Genomic DNA, 18,295 nt, shown 5'->3' on the forward strand with positions numbered 1-18,295 from the left:
AAAGGCTGTGGAGCCCCCAGCTGGATCAGGCCCTCTGGATAAGTGAGACAATTGAATAGCTTGAACTGTTTGGGAGGCATCCAGGCAGTGGGACCGGGACCTGTACTTAGTGCATGAGCTGGCTGTTTGGAACCTTGGCCTTACATAGGGACACTTTGCTCAGCCTGGAAGGAGGGGACTGGACCTGCCTGTACTGAATCCACCAGGTTTAAATGAATCCCCAGGGGAGTCTTGGCCCTGGAGGAGATGGGGGGAAGGTAGGGGTGGGGGTGGGAGGGAGGAGGACAGGGGAACCCATGGCTGATGTGTAAAATTATAACACGAATATAATAATAATAATTTTAAAAAAAGAAAAAAAATAGAGAATGTTACTTTAAGGAAACTTATGTGTTATAGTTTTAAAACTTTCTTTGGACTGATTGTACTTATTAATTTGTTCCTAAGTTTTGTACTTTTCACTTTTATAGCTATTATTCAAAGCTTTTGTTATTTTTCCATTTTCAAGTACTATCCCCTGATTTTCTGTGTATCTCAGCATCTTAGTTGACTTGGACATTTTGATTCAGTCTTATATTCCTCTAAGATCTTTGTTATCAACTGTTTGTCAGCATTTGTCATTTTTCAAATAGCAGCTCATAAAATACACGTGGTACCATCCTGTGGTTATGATTGCTCTTGGATGTTCCACATGTGGCCATGCAGTTAGATAAACCTTCCAACATCTCCACTCCAGTGTAGCTGACCTTGATCTGAGCTACTCTTCTGGGAGCTGATATTTTTTTCCTAGTAAGAGGTGTGAATATTTTCACACATATTGTGTGCATCAATGGCACAGGAATCATTGGAAACTATTTAAGAGTAATTTAAAAAAGAAAAATGGCTTATTTCCCATTCTGACAGGGTTGTGTTCACAAATTATAATTAGGAAATGTAAGTTAGGAACTGTGTCAGTGAAAATCTCTTTGCTACAAAGACCAGGATCATTATATCTACCTAGGAAACAACTGGGGTGCTCTTGCATTATTTATATACTGGATCTAAGCACAATTAGGTCTCTTGGTAACAAGCTCCTATTCATGCTAAGCCTTTTCTGTTTCATTTTTATATGATTTCATTCTGACTCTTGCCATTTATTCATAAAATTATGAGAAAATAACTCATCTAATCAACTTACCAGCTGAGCATATTATGTCTGGAATGTCACCCAGACACTATTGTGATAGGATACAACATGTTTGTACCACTCAATTTACTAAATAAGGTTTCAGAGCCCCTTGACCTCTTTGTTACATATAATTCAACAGCTTTCATTACATCAAGATATAGATTCTGCTTCCTGTAATGAACTGTGTGCACATTTTATATTTAGCATTTTATTTCACTTTGATTAGTTAAGCAAAATGACAGCAAGGGCTTACATACTGCAGAGCAATACACAGTTCACTTGAATTCCCCACTTTAGTGCAACCTGCATAACAGGGGAGTTCCTACCTCTTCAAGAAAATGAAGGTATTGTGTTGTTAGATTTACTGACTCCACGTTCTGTCAGCATCTTCAAACTGATACTCATATTAGCTTATACCTATCTCCCTCTGCTATTAACTCAACTGTGCTATCACTGTTTCCTCTTATCCCTTGAACCTTTAAAATTTTTCTATTTAAACCACAATTTCTAGCACTGATGGCTCATTAGTTAAGAGCATGGGCTGCTGTAGGATTTTTTGTTTGTTTGTTATTTTGTGGTTGTTTGTTTATGTTTTTTGAGATTGCATCTTCCTGGGGAGCCCTGGCTGGTCAGGAACTCCCTGTGTAGACCAAACTGACCTTGAATTCACAAAAATGTGCCTGCTTCTGTCTTCTTTTTTATTTTATTTTTTTCCATTTTTCTTTATTAAGAAATTTTCTACTCCACATACGATTCATAGACCCCCTCCTCCCTCCTCCCACCCTCTAGCCCTCTTTCCCAAGCCACCACACATCCCCATATCCCCCAAATTAAGGTCTCCCATGGGGAGTCAGCAGGGCCCAGCACACTGAGCCTATGCAGGTTTAAGCCCCTTCCCACTGCACCAAGGCTGTGCAATGTGTCACACCACAGGCAGCGGGGTTCCAGAAGCATGCCCATAGACTAGGGACAGATCCCGATCCCCCTGCCTGGGAGCCTCCCAAACAGTTCAAGCCAAACAACCATCTACTGTATCCAGAGGGCCTAGTCCAGTCCCATGGGGGCTCCACAGACACCAGTCGACAGTTCATGGGCTTCCACTAGTGTGGCCAGTCATCTCTGCATCTCAATGTCCCTTGCCTGCAGTATCTCTCCTCTCTCTCATCAATTGGATTCCCAGAGCTCAGCCTGGTGCCTGGCCATGGATCTCTGTATCTGCCTCCATCAGTCACTGGACAAAGGCTCTATGATGACAGCTAGGTTATTAGCTAGGCTGGTCACCAGAGTCACTGGTCCACTGCCTCTGTCTTCTGAGTACTGTGATTAAAATTGTGTCCTACCATGCCTTCCTAGCATAATCTACCACTTTTGTAGAAGACCTTGATTAAGTTCTCAATATCTGTATCAAGCCAACTCTAGCTGCAAGGGATCCAGTGCCCTCTTGTGGCCTCTGTGGGCAGCTTCTCTAATGTTTACATACTCCTACATAGACACACATATCATATACTTTAAAAATAAAATAAATCTAAACATAATTCACAAATAGATTTACACAAAAATATTCTGAAATTGATTATTCAAATTTATTAGGTTTTGATACTTAAATTTGGGAGAAGTTTTTAAAAATACACAAAAATGGGAAGACTAATAATAATATATAAGTATTCACAGTGTAGTTATCATTTATTCAGCATTAAATGTTTTTGATATCTTGCCATCTTAGTCATCTGTCACTCCCTGCATACTGCAAAATAATTTTCCTGGAGTATTTTCAAGCAACACCTAGATAAGGTATTTATTTCCTATAGACACTTCATTCTTTTCTAACATGAAAATGATACTATCATTTCAAATATAATTAATAATAATTCAATGATGGCTAATCTTTAGGCCATATCTAATTTTCCCTATTGTCTCAAAAATGTCTACACACACAGGCAGGGGAGATGGCTTAGTACCTAAGTCACTTGCCACACAAGCACAGGGCCTGAATGTTTATACTCACAACCCATGGAAAGCTGAACACAATAGCACATTCTGCAATTCCAAGGCATTGAGAGGGGAGGCAGAAATGGGAGAATCTCTGGAAGTTTATGGACAAGTAGGCGGGTATACACATCCTTGAAGAACATAAACCTGGCTTGGCTTCGAGCAAGACGGAATGCAAGGATCAATCTGAGAGTGTTTGCTGAACTCTGCACATGCACAGTGACATGTGCATGCCTACATTCACTACAAAAGCATTCTCACAGGAACACACAGAGAAAGACATGTACATGTACACACACATCATAAACACTCAAAAATGTTTACACACTGTTTTTTTCAAATTAGTCCCCCTAAGGTCTACAAATTTTCTTTGATTAGTGTATCTTAATGAATTACTTTGATCTAATCCCACATTGGTTTTTTTTTCCCTTATAGCATTTATTTGCTGAAGAAAATGAACTTCTTACTTACATTTATACTATTTCCTGAATTTTGATGAGCTATGCTTGCCTAAGGTGATTCATCTTTAGTCCATAGTTATTCAAACTTCTGTCTCGCTTTTAGCCAGCTAGAGTCACTTAATTTTATAACGTATAAAACTGGCTGTGATATCTATATCTTTGTATTTCATAAATGAAATGAATGTGTATAGTCAACATACTATTATCTGTGTTATTTACCTTTAAAATAACTAGTTATTTTGATAGCTGCTAATCTCACCAAGAAGCTTTTGTGAACCACTCTTCATAGGATAGAATTATTTTGACCCATTTTGCTACTAAGACCTCAACACAAAGGAGAATTTGCATAATCGTTATATATGAAGACAGATGCAAATACAATGTAAGGATCAATCTTTGGTATGTGTAGCTTTCTAAAATGCCAGGAAACCAAGTTGATATGATCCATTTATGCTACAATTAAAAATCACAAATTATTTTTAAGGTTTACAAAGTTGAGAGACCAGATGGTTCCCTTTCCAAACATTTATATTTTCCTCACCCAGTAGCAGGAAGTCATTTTAGATTGCATTTCTATGTTTGAATTGTTGTGTTTCCTCTATGTTAGAATACAAACAGGCTAAGATGTATGATAAATTTTCAATATGTTGTACAAGCGGTGTTCTTGCTCTTGTTTGGATAACAATGTGTGATTCATTCCAAAAGTACACTGTTGAAAATCCCAGATAAGAAAAGTGGAGTGCTGAGCGGATTTCTGAGAACAGATATGGGAATTTTATACATTTGTTTTCCATTTCAACTAACTGAAGCACTAACAAGATTTTATGCCATGCCTGAGTACAGGGAGAGACGTTTTGACTTTTGTGAATAGTATTCCAACACTGTTCATTTATTTATATAATTATATTGGTAGTGGAGTTATTTTGATTTTCTTTCTCACATCACAGTAATTCTGAAATAAGATTTGAGAGAGAGAGAGAGAGAGAGACTGAGACCCTCATGGAGAGCTCAAGGCAACTTTATTAACTTTATATTTGAGTCTCCATTTCAGAGAGGCATGTTAGATAAGTAGGCAAATTTCATTTCATTTCAAAGACCCCCAGCTTTACTTTTATAATCCTTAATTTTAGTTAAAAATGCTACAGCTATCTTCAGAGCTAAGAATTCTAATACATCTTACATCTTTTATTCCAAATTAATCATTATTGGAGGTTCTGCATATCCTAACTAGTAAAATGTCAAATATTTTTCATTTCTCAAGTCTTTCTTTTGAGTTATCTTTGGGGCAACTTTGTCAATAAACTAAGAGAATTTCCTGAGTTTACCATGTATAAGTGTTTGGTCCTATTTGCAAATGGTTTAATAAAGAGAAGTGTGAAATACCATCAGAAACATCCATCTCTACTGTGTTACAAATAGCATACCTTCAAAATATATGGATGCTCACTTTGATCCATCCCTATACAAGTCCCCATAATACTTTCTCAAGAGAACAATAACTCGTTCACAGCCCCAGACCCCCAGACCAGTGTTTTCCAAAACTTGACATACTGCAAAAATGGCTGATTTACCAGAGAAGCTTCTGTCTTACCCATAAGTCTCACCCAGAACTCTTGTGCCTTGAATACCCAGTAGCTTTGAAAAGTGCTCATTTCTTGACCTCAGTAGCCACCTCTTAATGAATCTAAGAGCCGAGGTGTTGACTAGCATCCCAGGTGCTTCTGCCACACTACATTACCTCCTAGGGTAGTAGCTGTCATCCATCCAGCAAATCAATATCATCAGGGCTGCGAAAGAATTGAAAACTCGGGATGTTGTCCTTAGCCGATGAAAGAAAAACATTTGAGTTGAGTAAGAAAGCTATATTCCCAAAGCTAACCAGCTTCTTCCACTTTGCAGCCTGACACAACCACTACCTTAGACTTCTGTGATAAGCACAGGAGCATGCCAGCCTCCCCCAAAGTGGTGAGAGTGACCTTTGGTTGTCACCTGATTTTCACAATGCCCACTGTTGCAAGCATTATGACTTCCCAATTCAAGGACCTCTGTTCTTTCTATACAAATTGGCTCTACAAAACTAGGGTGTATGAATGAGACTCCATTCAAAACATAGACGTCCTGGAACTGTTCTTGCAGTGCAAAATGATCTTCCACGAATTTGTTCCACATTGTACTCATCTTGTAGGGAGCAAGTTCCATTTCTCCGGCTGTCAGCTCCTTCCCTTTACACACCCTTTACACAACCAGCACTGTTCAGTCAGGTCTCAGCTCACCGGTGCAGAGGATATGACCTAATCAGGGGACACCTGTGTCCCAGCTGTAATTCAGGTCAGCGTGTCATCCTTTTCCTTTAATTTAATGATGATGGGACCTTGAGAAAGCTAGACAGCAGGGGCATTTTCAGCCTCTACCATATATCCAAAAATGCCATATAAATCAGTGTGACTGAGGCCATCTCAGGAAATTTAATGAAGATTTCAATTCAGGACCAAAGTTTAAATGTTTCTTTGGCTTCCTTGATAAATGAATGAATGAGTTTTACAATCTATAGAGTAAATAGTAGAGAGAGAGGGGAGACTGGAAGTATCATTTGATCTGTTACATAAAAAGCAATGTTATGTTTCTATATTTTTTATCTAATAAAACTGTTTCTTGCTTTAAATAAATCACTGGAACAATATCTTGGAAGGAATCATTATATGAATTAAAATTGTTTGGTCATCATTAAGTCCATGTATAATCGTGAGAATTCTACTAGTGATATGCTACATTAAGCTTGTTAAAAGTTTCCTAATTTACTTTTAAATTGAGAGTTAATATTTCTGTGATGCGATGAACTTGAGATCAGAAGTGATGGAAGGCTTTGATACTGCTTCTTATTAGCCACTCAAAAGACACCCTAGGACACTCTCCAGTACACCCCAGGATCCAATAAAAGCAGGATACAGTAGAGATGACTATAATCCAGCACTAGGAGATAAATGCCAGAGGATGCTCAGAGTTTATAAGCCAGCCAATGGTTGGCCTCTAGGTTCTGTGAGAATGTGCACTCACAGTACACACACACACACACACACACACACACACACACACACACACACACACACTTTTATGTCTACAGTAATTCTTGGAAATACTCTAACTACATTTCTACTGTAAACTGGGAATTAGAAGAGGATTCCTCACTCTGTGGAAATGCTTTTAATTTTTAAATTATAGAGTAATTAGACTCATGCTTTTCTTTTAGCCATTACTTGTCGAAAGCAAGATGGAGGGCAGGCTAGCATCCAGGAGTGCCTCCAGTATGCAGGCCCTGTGCCAGCCCTGACCCAGGCTTGCCAGATCCCCTGCCAAGATGACTGTCAATTTACCAGCTGGTCCAAGTTTTCTTCGTGCAATGGAGACTGTGGTGCAGTTAGGACCAGAAAGCGAGCTATTGTTGGTAAGAATAATTGGGATGTTAAAGACAACTCTTAGCATGACAGAAAAATACAATAAAGGTCAAACTAAGAGCATTCTGGAAGTATGCTTGAAAATCCTTATTGCTGCTGTAGTTACACCGAATATTTCAGTATACTGAGGTGTGTATTTTAATGCAAAGTAACAATGATAAAAGAATATCATTGTAGAAGAAAGAAAAGGCAGCCTAATTCCCTATGCAACAAACAATGAAACGTTGTTGTTGTTGTTGTTGTTTAAACATGCACCTTTAGTGCACTGTCCAGAAAGTTGAACTACCCCTTTACCATCTCAGCCTGTTCTCAGGACCACGCCTCAGCCTGTACCTTATTCTCTCCTACAATGAGAAGTGCAGCATTAATTCTATGTCTGAAAGTTGCATTAAATACAGTCACAATGGCTTCAAAAAGTGAAAAAAGCAATGACGTAGCCAAGTTTAGACAGCATGACACTACACTGAAGCTGGATGGATTTGAACATAGTCAGGGGCAAAAAAAGAAACCAAAAATGTTGACTGTTAAGGATTGTCAAATTATAAGATGAACTGAAGTAAAATGAAGACTGAAAACTCTGGGAAGCTGCACGTATAAACCTATACATATACAATATATGTATATATTGTATATGTATATATATATACATATATATATCACTGTGTGAAAATTAGAAATAAATGTTACTAAATCTGATAAAGTACTTAAATAATATATTATATGTGACAGAATTATAATTATATATCATGATATTTCATGTGATATGACTAGCATAATTAAATATATAATTTTAAAGTATACATATAATTTATATATAAGAATTTTTAAGAGAGAATTTCTTTTGATTCAAACACTTAAAATGTTTTATTGTGATACCCAAATCATCTTTTTGAGCCTGTATTAGTCATCAAGTATGTCAAAATGACTACTGTTCAGAAGTTTTGAAAGATACAAAATAATAGGCCAAGAAATAAGCCTTAAATCTCCATTTCCAGATTATAACCCCTTGTAGCTGCCACCTATCTGCAATCAGCAGACAGAGTGCAGCCCAGTGAGCTAACTCTCTGCCTCTTGCATTTTTGCATATATTAAAAACAAGAGGTTTGTGCAATTGCCACAAACTCCTGAGTCAAACATGAGGATTTCAGTCATTTCAAAGAGTGTAAAAATCAACTACAATCCTTTATGCAAAGTGGACTATTTTTAAATGATAAAGTAAGAAAAGTTCCACTGTGCAAAGCCCAAAGCATTGAATATCAGCGAAAATTTATTTAGAAAGCACTTAGAATTGAAAAAATAACATTTATTTATAGGCTACTATTGAATAGAATCAAAAGCAGAGAACGGAAGTATAAGAATGTGAAAAATCTAAGGATGTTAGAAATTAATAATGCTATTTTCCAACGTAATTCTCTTCTACAGGAAAAAGCAAAAAGAAGGAGAAATGTAAAAACTCCCATTTGTACCCTCTGATTGAGACTCAGTATTGTCCTTGTGACAAATACAATGCGCAGCCTGTGGGAAACTGGTCAGACTGTATTTTACCGGAGGGGAAGGCTGAAGCGCTGTTGGGAATGAAGGTACCAGGAGACAACAAGGAATGTGGACAAGGATACCGTTACCAAGCGATGGCGTGCTACGATCAAAATGGCAGACTCGTGGAGACGTCGCGATGCAACAGCCATGGTAACCCAGCATTACTGCAGTGCTCAGATTGCTCTTTGATACTGGGGGTGTCATAGAGAGGAAAGGAAAAGTTTGCAGCAGTGTGCTCAGAAGGGAAGGCTTGGCACCCCATGGTCTGCCTTGCGTGTTTAACAAGACATAAAGCCGCACAGCCTAGTAACTCAGAGTTGGCAGATGAGTCCCAGATTGGTTAAAAGCAGCATTATGGGGCTCACATTCTTAAACGGGAAGGCAAGAATAGTCATAGAAAATTCCCTTGGGACGTATTTTCGTTCTACAAACCTAGCAATCCCTAACTGGTATGTGAACAGAAAGGAGGAAAGATTTGAACATAAAGAGATTGAAGTTTTAAACGAGGGAGACTTTTAAAAACAAAATTGGCAAGCTTTGCAATATGCCCAGAATATCATTAAAATAACTGTGAGGAAAGGCAAAACTCTCAGAGATCTGTTCATCGTCCACTGAACTGAGACTGGGGGAGGGGAGAAATACTTTTAGAAAACTGTTTCCAATTCTATTTTGTAAAGTAAACTGCATGGACAATAATTAAGTTGCCAAAAATTTATGAATAGTGGCTATGTGGAGCCAGTGAATACAAGGAATCCTTAAGTTTTGATATGAATGTAGCAGTGGCAACGTATCACCACTATTCTTTAACCTTAATAAATTTGCTTTTTAATGGAATGAAGTCATTTTACAGTGTATTAGCCTGAGTCAGAGACAGCATGCATTGGCAAAATTTAGGCAGTGGTGTCCTACCTTTTATAGAAATGACCAGGAAAAGATGAAATAAATTGCTAGGAGCAAATTCACCGCAGTTACCCTCCAACTTTGCTGCAATGACTTCTGTGATTGAAACAAGGCTGGTCCAGGTTTATTATAAGGTCTAGAAGACAATGCAAGGACAGTTTCACATTTACAAACCTTCAAAGTCTCATGCTGACATATTTCTTGGAGTCCCTTAAGCCTTTCCCAACGAAGGAGCTTCTAAAAATCTTGCCCCTTATTTTAACTTTGTTCATAGTTCCTGTTTTTTAAACCCTGAAGAGCCCACATAGCTGAAGCTGTAGATATAAGTATTTTCAGGTAAGTGTGCACTGCTAAACTGAAGATGTCTTTGCATTTGAGCAATAGCTATAAGCAAATAGGGTTTTTAAACTCTGAAAATACCTATTTAAGTAACACAAATTTACTCTTTGCATCAAATAACAAAAGTGTTATTAATTAGATTCCAAAAGTAGAGGTACCTTTCCTATTTTGAGATGATAATAAATACAATTTTAAATAGTGATTCAATGTGAAACTGAAAATCATTTAAATTGAATTTCTTCTGAGGTGCAGGGTGTAAGTATTTGCTCAAATTTAATTTCTTGGGTGCACTGATTCCTGAGATAATAATTTGTTTTGAACATTACCTTGAGCTGCCAGCATGGCTGTCACACAGCTCTGCTTCTATTCTGGTCTACTAATTAGATGCATGAAAACTTTAATAATCATATTTTGGGGTTGTAAGGGAACAAGTTTTTTTTGAGGTGTTGGAGATAAAAATCAAAATGTTGGGCATACTACATAGGTGTTTCCCCAGAGCTACATAGTTTCCAGTGCCTAGAAAACAATATTTTGCAAATTATATGACTATCACAATTTGATAGCTAATAAAAGTAACTAGGCCACATAATTAAAAGATTACAAACAGAAATGTCATTGAAATTAGCCAAAGGCAAATTTCTTACATTAGTGTGATCAAGTCGAGGCATGGAGAATGCAGCTCTCCACTCCAAGGAAGGTACAGACAACAAAAGAATACCGTGAGGAATGTGAAAGAAGCTAAGAAAAACCCTTCGCTAAGAAAACCATTCCATCTGAGTTCTGCAGCATCCCTGTCATCTTTAATGGTGATGGTGCCCCTCTCAACATCCTCATCTTCTTTAATATCTTTTCATTTATAGTAGGGCATCCAATGAAGGATCTGAACATTTACTAACACTGATTCTAAGGAAATTTCATTTCTGTTGACAGATCTCTATTTTACAGTTATTTGTCTGTGGCATGTTCTGTCAGTTCTAATTGTGTGTAGAAAGCCAAAGTTGCCCACCCTGTTCTAGTCATACTCTGTGTTGCTCTATACCTCCTCACAGTCAAGTCAACGTCCTAGATGGATGACAGATGGGAAGTTTTATGTACCTTGGAGAAAAACAATCCTTCTGCTTCAATTTAAGCATAAAGTTGACCCCTATGTGTATGAAGTGCAATGATATTGGTCTTTTACTCAATTTTCTCTTGCCTTGGGGCAGTTCTGTTTAATCACTGCTGTCCGTCATCTGTGACTTACGTTATCAGTAATGATAGGGTTATGCAATTCGACTTTCCCCAGTTTAATTGTATGTTATTCTAGACTATTTCCCATGTGGCTACCCTTTTTAATTTCTTAAAATTGGGGTATGGTTTTATTACCACAGATTAAGCTTTTTTATAATGATAGACTCTGGGCTGAGAAATGCTACAATTATATCCCTACAATCAGATCTTATATAATGGTTTCTGTTCAGCCCATATAAACCTTTGTCTTTTAATAAGATCAGACTTCAGTGTATAGTGTCGGATTACATAAATTTCTATTCTTTCCATTATGAAATTTAAAACAATCAGTTAGTCTTCATGTCTTAAAGAATCTCAAAGGTAACTTGGCTTATGCAAGGTATATATACAAGATTTTCATTCAAGTATATATAAGTGATAAAACTTTATTAGGCAACTTCTAAACTGACCCACCACCCTAAAATCCCACATTCTGTTCTACATTTGGTACTTATCAGGCATGCATCACCTTATAAACATGCCATATACATTACCTGTTATACTCATTATATGTGTTTTCATCTGCCATGCTTGAAGACAGATTTGCTAGGACACTTGAGACAACAATACTCACTGATATATTCTTAGCTTCTGGAAGAGATGATACACAATGAATATTTGCAGAATGTATGAATGAATGATATTCTAGAGAGAATGTTTCAACATGAAAAGACCTGGTCCCTGGTGTGCTTACAGTTGATCAGGACCACTCTAGAACTTTCTGTTTTCTTGAGCCCCTCCCTCTGCAGCACATTTCTGACAGATAACCAAATGGAGGGAGGGAGGGAGGGAGGGAGGGAGGGAGGGAGGGAGGGAGGGAGGGATAGAGGTGTTAGATGCCCTATTATTTGAATGTTGGCTAACTCAACTGTACAAAATGTTGTTCAAGGACCACTGAGAAACAGTTGTAAATAAAGAAGTATCCTTCCCTGCAAACAGGTAGCGTAAGAATCTCTATCTCACCAGGGTCATAGGTGGCCTCTGCTACACAATCACAGCCTGAGGAGCATCAACCTGAATCAAACCTGTCTCAGAGTGCTGAAGACAGTGGGGAATCAAGAGATGGCAGAGAGAAGCTGCCCTCCAGAACCTTAGGTGGATTCTCTGTTACAGGCAACACAATCTACACCTCCATATGTCTATACATTGATAATCAGCCATGGAAAGTTTTGATGTTTATGATAGCCGGTCTTGTTAAAGACAAGCTCTTTGATCCATTCTGGAAGATAACCAAGTTTTATGGCCCAATACACCTTTAGCATTTTACTATGGCATTTTTTCTATATAAAGAAATGAACTCTTAAAAATAACGTAAGTCTGTATATCCATTAAAACTGACAATATATCTGTCAAAACATTGGAAGGGGAAAGTGTTTTCAGCTCTGGTGGAGAAGAGAGCACTCCAAGTTATACACTCCTCTGTTTGTAAACAGAATGCAAATTGCCTTAAAGGTATTAGCCACATGTTACTTGGAGAATTCAATAGTCATGACCCAGTAACCTCTAACCTTCCATTGGCATGTGATGCCACACTGGCACTCAGAAAGCCCGCATGTTTTATAGATCACATAGCACACTTTCATTTTTTTTATTTTAGATTTGCTTTCTGTCACCTCAAAGCTGAGGTTGTGAATAGTTTCTCTAATGCCAACTAGTGTGATGTTTATTTCCTCTTAACATTGATTTTGAGAAAGAGCAATTCATATTAAATCATCCTGGCTTTCTCTCTTTGCCTACTATGCTAATCAATGATAATAGCATAGAAAGCATTACTAAGCACTGAGTGGCTTTAACAGTTGATTTTGCCAGCACTTATAGGATTCATAGCATACCCATTCAAGTTTGATATTTTGTAAAAGCTGTCACTAGCAACCAAAGTTGTCGTATAGAATATACTCATAGTTTTCAGTACAACACTTTATTAAAAGAAAAAGAAATACTTAAAATTTATAATTGAAACAAATTTAACATTAATGTAAGGTGTTTTGTAATGCACAAATATCAAAAGTTGGATAAATAGAGTTTTAATATGTTAATAAATGTTTTCATATTATAGTTATATTATACCCTTGTGTGGCAGCATTTATCATTATTATCTACCAGCCTAAGAATCTTCATATCCCCAATCTCCCACAGTTCTAATACTGATTTCAACCAGATGTACATTTCAATGGCCAGAGCAAAGGAATGAGAACACTAGACAGCATCTCCTTGGTCACAATCTCCAGAGAAGGCTCACCAAGTGTGAGGTTAATTACTATTAAAATATGTGGGAACAGAAAGACTCCTCAGCAAAACTTAGAAAGGAAAAGCATCTCAGATAAACAAAATGTGACTTTGATACCCAATTTGCATAGATTCCACTCTGAGTTTGTGCTTTAAGTTACATCTGACACTCAAAACAAACAAGTCTGGTAAAAATCCTTGTGAGTGTAGGTACAATGGATTTTTCAGATAGCACATGTGACCACTTAGCACATGTAACTGAAATGAATTTTTTTGTTATGGGATTCTAGGATAGGGAACATAGGTTTAATATTAGAAGTTGATTAGAAACAAAATTAAATAAGAAACTGTTTCCTGTCTTGGTGGATACTTGTAGCCCAGGAAGAGTGTATTTCATTCTATCAAGCAGAAGGGGCAATGAAGAGAGTTTTATAAACAAACTGGAATGGAATTCTAGTATTTCCAAAAAGCCTTTTCAGTTGCTAGAATTCATTTAGTGTCTAATCCATTTCAGAATTTTTAATTTCTCGTTTGAGAGCACACATACAGGTAGTATCACTTTTTGCAGTTATCTAAAAACTGGATCTTTTTTCCCCTTTTCAAATGTGAAAAGAAGGCCGAGTGTATACATCTGACTTTTCCTGAGATAACCGGATTCAAAGTTGAAGAGCTGGAGGAATAGGGAATCGCTGGAGACATCTAGCACACAGAGAAAGCAATGGTGCAGGTGCTGACTTAAGTTGGATATGGGCTCAGCTTTGTACTTCTGGGGCTCCCTGCAGCCCCACCACAGAGGTGGAGAGGGATAGACTTGGGAAATTCCCCACAGCTACAGTTCATGGCACATGTGACAGGAAGAATTGTCTTTGCAGTTTAGTTGAATGTGCTTGTCCCTCTGTCTTAGTTAAGGTTTCTATTGATGTGACAAAACACCATGACCGAAACAACTTGGGTAGGAAAGGGTTTATTCAGCTTACACCTCTACAACATAGTTCATCATCAAAGGAAGTCAGGGCTAGGCAGTGATGGTGCAGGCCTTTAATTCTAGCACTCAGGAGGCAGAGGCCTGTGGATCTCTGAGTTTGAGGCCAGCCTGGTCAACAAAGCAAGAAGGAAGGGGAAGAAGGAAGGAAGGAAGGAAGGAAGGAAGGAAGGAAGGAAGGAAGGAAGGAAGGAAGGAAGGAAGGAAGGAAGGAAAGGAGGAAAGGAGGAAAGGAGGAAAGGAGGAAAGAAAGAAGGAAGGGAAAGCCAGGACTGACCAATCATATGGAGACATTTTCTCAACTGAGGTGCCCTTCTCTTTGATAACTCTAGCTTGTTTCTGGTTGACATAAAACTATCAGGCACATCTTCACACCTCAACTTATCTCCCTGCTTAACGTTCCATGTAGTTCCCCAGGCTCTACTCTCCAGTGTAGTCTTTAGTATCTTCTGTGTTTGTTGGGATTTGTTTTCTGGTTTTAGCAGTATATGTTGTACTGCTTAGAATAAATTTAACAGCTGAGAACAATTACTATGTTCAATAATAAACAAGAGTAGAAAAACTTTGTACTGGTGGTTTCTGCCACTGTATTTCAATCCTCTTTCTGTTAATCTTTGAACTCTCATAGCTTCTAATGTCAGTGAAAGTGAACAAAGGGACCTTATATGAACTATATGGTGTGATAATACAGGCTACATTCAAGTAGCTTTTTGATTAATTGACTGATTGGTTTTTTTTTGTTGTTGTTTTTTTTTGTGGGGGAGGGCATGTGCCAAAACATTCACAGAAGTCAAAGGATGGCTTGTAGGAGTGGATTCTCTTTCTACATCATGTGGGCTGCATGGATAGAACCTAGGGTTTCAGGCCTAAAGGCAAGTACTCCCTCCTGCTGAGCCATCTCCTGACCCCATGGTAGCTTTTCAATGGAAATAGAGAATTCTTCAGTACTTATTTTGTTGCATCACACTTGTGAAATATGTAGAACTGTTTATGTGAGTTTACATCGAGAACTCTAGTCTGTTAGTGCATGGATACACCTAAAGGAACCTGGACATACTTAGCCATTGAGTAGACATGGTAGAGAAGTAACACAACAAACCCTTCAGCTGTTCTAATAATGCTGAGAATGTGCATAAGGACATAGTAATATGAAGAGCTGTGCCTTCATGTGTATCTAAAGCAAACAAATAAAATCAAAATGTATTTTGTCATATCTACCCAGGCACTTCACCATGATAATTAATTGTCCAATGTTGATTCACGATTTTTTATCAAATATATGAGCTGGAGGAGAACATTTAAATATTAGAGTTTAGATATATATGTTTTAGTTTGGTTTTCTGTAAGTTTTCAAATTACCAGTTTTTAATATGTAACATAAAATAATCTTTTCAATTTTTCAGTCTCTGATAAAAGTCTACTTAAATTACCTTGTTCCCGGTTATAGTTATATACAGATAATTTATACATATTAGGTAGAAGATATTTTTGAGGTTTCTTTTTAGACTAATTCCCATGTTTCAGAGACTGCACTGGAGTTACACATTCACAAAGCTGTAAATCACACTAACCAATATATACCATGTGCTTTCAGAATGAATTATTTAATCATCTACAGTGCACCTTTCAGGAACATAATTTACTAATTGTGAAGGTTGTTGACAGCTTCTTTATCTGCATGTTCATAATTCAAATGAATAAGTTGCTTGTGCATGTCTCAGAGGCAGTATGTCCTGCGGTCGCCCCTTGAAGCTTCATAGTATTTTGTCTTTTTTCTAACTGAAGCAGTAGTCAGACCATAAAAAAGGCTTCAGAAACATAGATCAGAATTCTCAGCTTTATTTTCTTGAGTATCAGAGTTTGTTTTGAATTGCTGAAAGTTTTAACATCCTGAACATGAAGTCCTTTATTGTGTTTTTGCATTCCTCAGAAACCATAAATTGCTATAAGTTGCCAGCAATTTATTTGGCCTTAAAATGCTTGAAATGTTCCATCTCCTGTAATTGTTTGATGTTAATTGCCCTCAAAACTGATCTTAGTAGAGCAGGCAAGGGAATGCTTATCTGGCAGTTCACTGGTAGCATTAAAGACTTTAATCGTGCTAGATAAACACGACAGGCAATTATTGAATGTGGCTACACATTGGGAAATAAAAACAAGAGATTGAAAACACAGTCTTCTGCTGTTTCATCTTTATCTTATTTCCTAATTTGTACCTTTTAAAAGTTTAATGGATAGGTGTGTTTTTGGAATGTTTTCTGGAATATACTATTGAAAAATCAGATATAAAACTGTTATACCTTCTTCCACAGTGATACGTGATGAATTAGTCTGAAGTCAAACGTGTTAAAGCTTTCTAGAACAAAGGATCTAGGCTTTAAAAGGTTAACACCCAAAACACTGAAGGTGGCTTATTTTCCCACCTCAAACCACAATTAAAAGCAACATAAAGTCAATCACTGCAGTTTATTAAAAGAATGACTACACTTTAAAAATTTTTAGTAAACAGTATTTTGAAGTTCCCCTTGGTTCTTCGTTAGACTTTCTTCTAGATCTTTATGAATCCATCAGATGCCTTCTTCAAAATAAAAAGTATATTCCAAACAGCACTGTCACCTTCTGCCTATCTGTAACATTCTATGGCGTTATAACCTCACCTTTGCTCTCCAGAAGAATATCTGGCAACTCATCTTTTGCAATTGTTACTGTACTTTACTCTTTGTATCAGATTTGTGATTGCATTTTTAAAATTGTCTCATACTTGGCTAACAATAAAGTGATATAAGGTACATGCCCCCAATTCATGTTTCTCTCCTAGGAATACATGCATCAAAGTCTATACTTAACAAAATACATGTTCTGAAATATTCATAGCAGATGTATTAGTATTCACTTCATATTTAAAACAACCTTAATACTCACCAACCAATACAATGAATAAAAAAGACATAACACATTCACACAATAAAAAATCTCACAATGTAATACAGAATGAAAAATACTACAAATCAACATACACTGTGGGTTAGATAGCTTTTTGCTTCTGGGAAAAAGTACGCCTAGAAACGAAGGAGGAAGGGTTTATTTTGGCTCACAGTTTTAGAGTTGACGGTGCCTCTTTAACTAGCTTTGTAGTTTCTGTCTGAGGATGTGCAGAATGTGATGGAAAGTTAAAGTGCATCTGTATTCACCTGATTGCACCCCCAGAGGGTGGAAGAGAGGCTGATACACCAAATATACCTTTCAACACCACACCTAGATCTCATCTCCTACTTTTCATCACTTCCCAGTAATGCTATAAAATTATGGATCCATTACTAGACTGATTCATTGATGAAGTTAGAGCCCACCTGTTACAATCACTTCAGAATGGTTGCCTCCAGTAGCTGAGACCAATACTTGCAGACATTCTGGGGACACTTAATGTCTAAACCACACACTGTATGAGTCAAATTACATGTAGTTTTTAAAAATAAAACTATTCTATACTATAAGAAGTCAAGAGAGCAAACACTATTAGCAATATTTTAACAAATATTAGCAATATTTGTTACTAACAATAAATTAATAAATAAAATACTAATTTTTTATTTAGCAATAAAACACTATAATTAAGAAAGACAATCAAAAGAAGACTCTAGAATCTTAGTTTCATGAATGTCTTTGATGAATTTGCACAAATACAAAAATATTGTGTAGAGGGTATTTGATAAAAAAATCTTAAATACATGAATATCTCTAACAAAATATAGGAGCTAATATACAGGAAGATATGCCATAAATCTGTACCTCCTCCAGATTTTATGGACTTCACCAGAGTCCTGCTGCAGTGTCCCTTCATCAAGTAAGTGCAAGCAAAGCTGATGATAGGTGAGAGAGCTCAGTGGAGTGTGTCAGCGTCAACAGCTCAGCGAAAAGTACATTCTAATTGTATTAAAGCAACTGGAGGAAGAATACAAAGAAATTCTGCATATTA

At 37.2% G+C, this 18,295-nt stretch overlaps 1 protein-coding gene across 2 annotated transcripts in view; it reads left to right on the plus strand.

Annotated features, from left to right (window-relative positions):
- The window catches only part of Thsd7a (thrombospondin type 1 domain containing 7A), a 406,340-nt gene that overhangs the window by 346,202 nt on the left and 41,843 nt on the right, over positions 1 to 18,295 (plus strand). For both annotated transcript variants that reach the window (XM_036180854.1, XM_036180853.1), the window contains exons 12-13: positions 6,863 to 7,057; positions 8,490 to 8,753. In XM_036180854.1, coding sequence (XP_036036747.1) covers positions 6,863 to 7,057; positions 8,490 to 8,753 — 459 coding nt within the window. The remainder of the gene's footprint in view (positions 1 to 6,862; positions 7,058 to 8,489; positions 8,754 to 18,295) is intronic.

Source organism: Onychomys torridus, chromosome 3, assembly GCF_903995425.1.
Source record: "Onychomys torridus chromosome 3, mOncTor1.1, whole genome shotgun sequence".
NCBI lineage: Eukaryota > Metazoa > Chordata > Mammalia > Rodentia > Cricetidae > Onychomys > Onychomys torridus.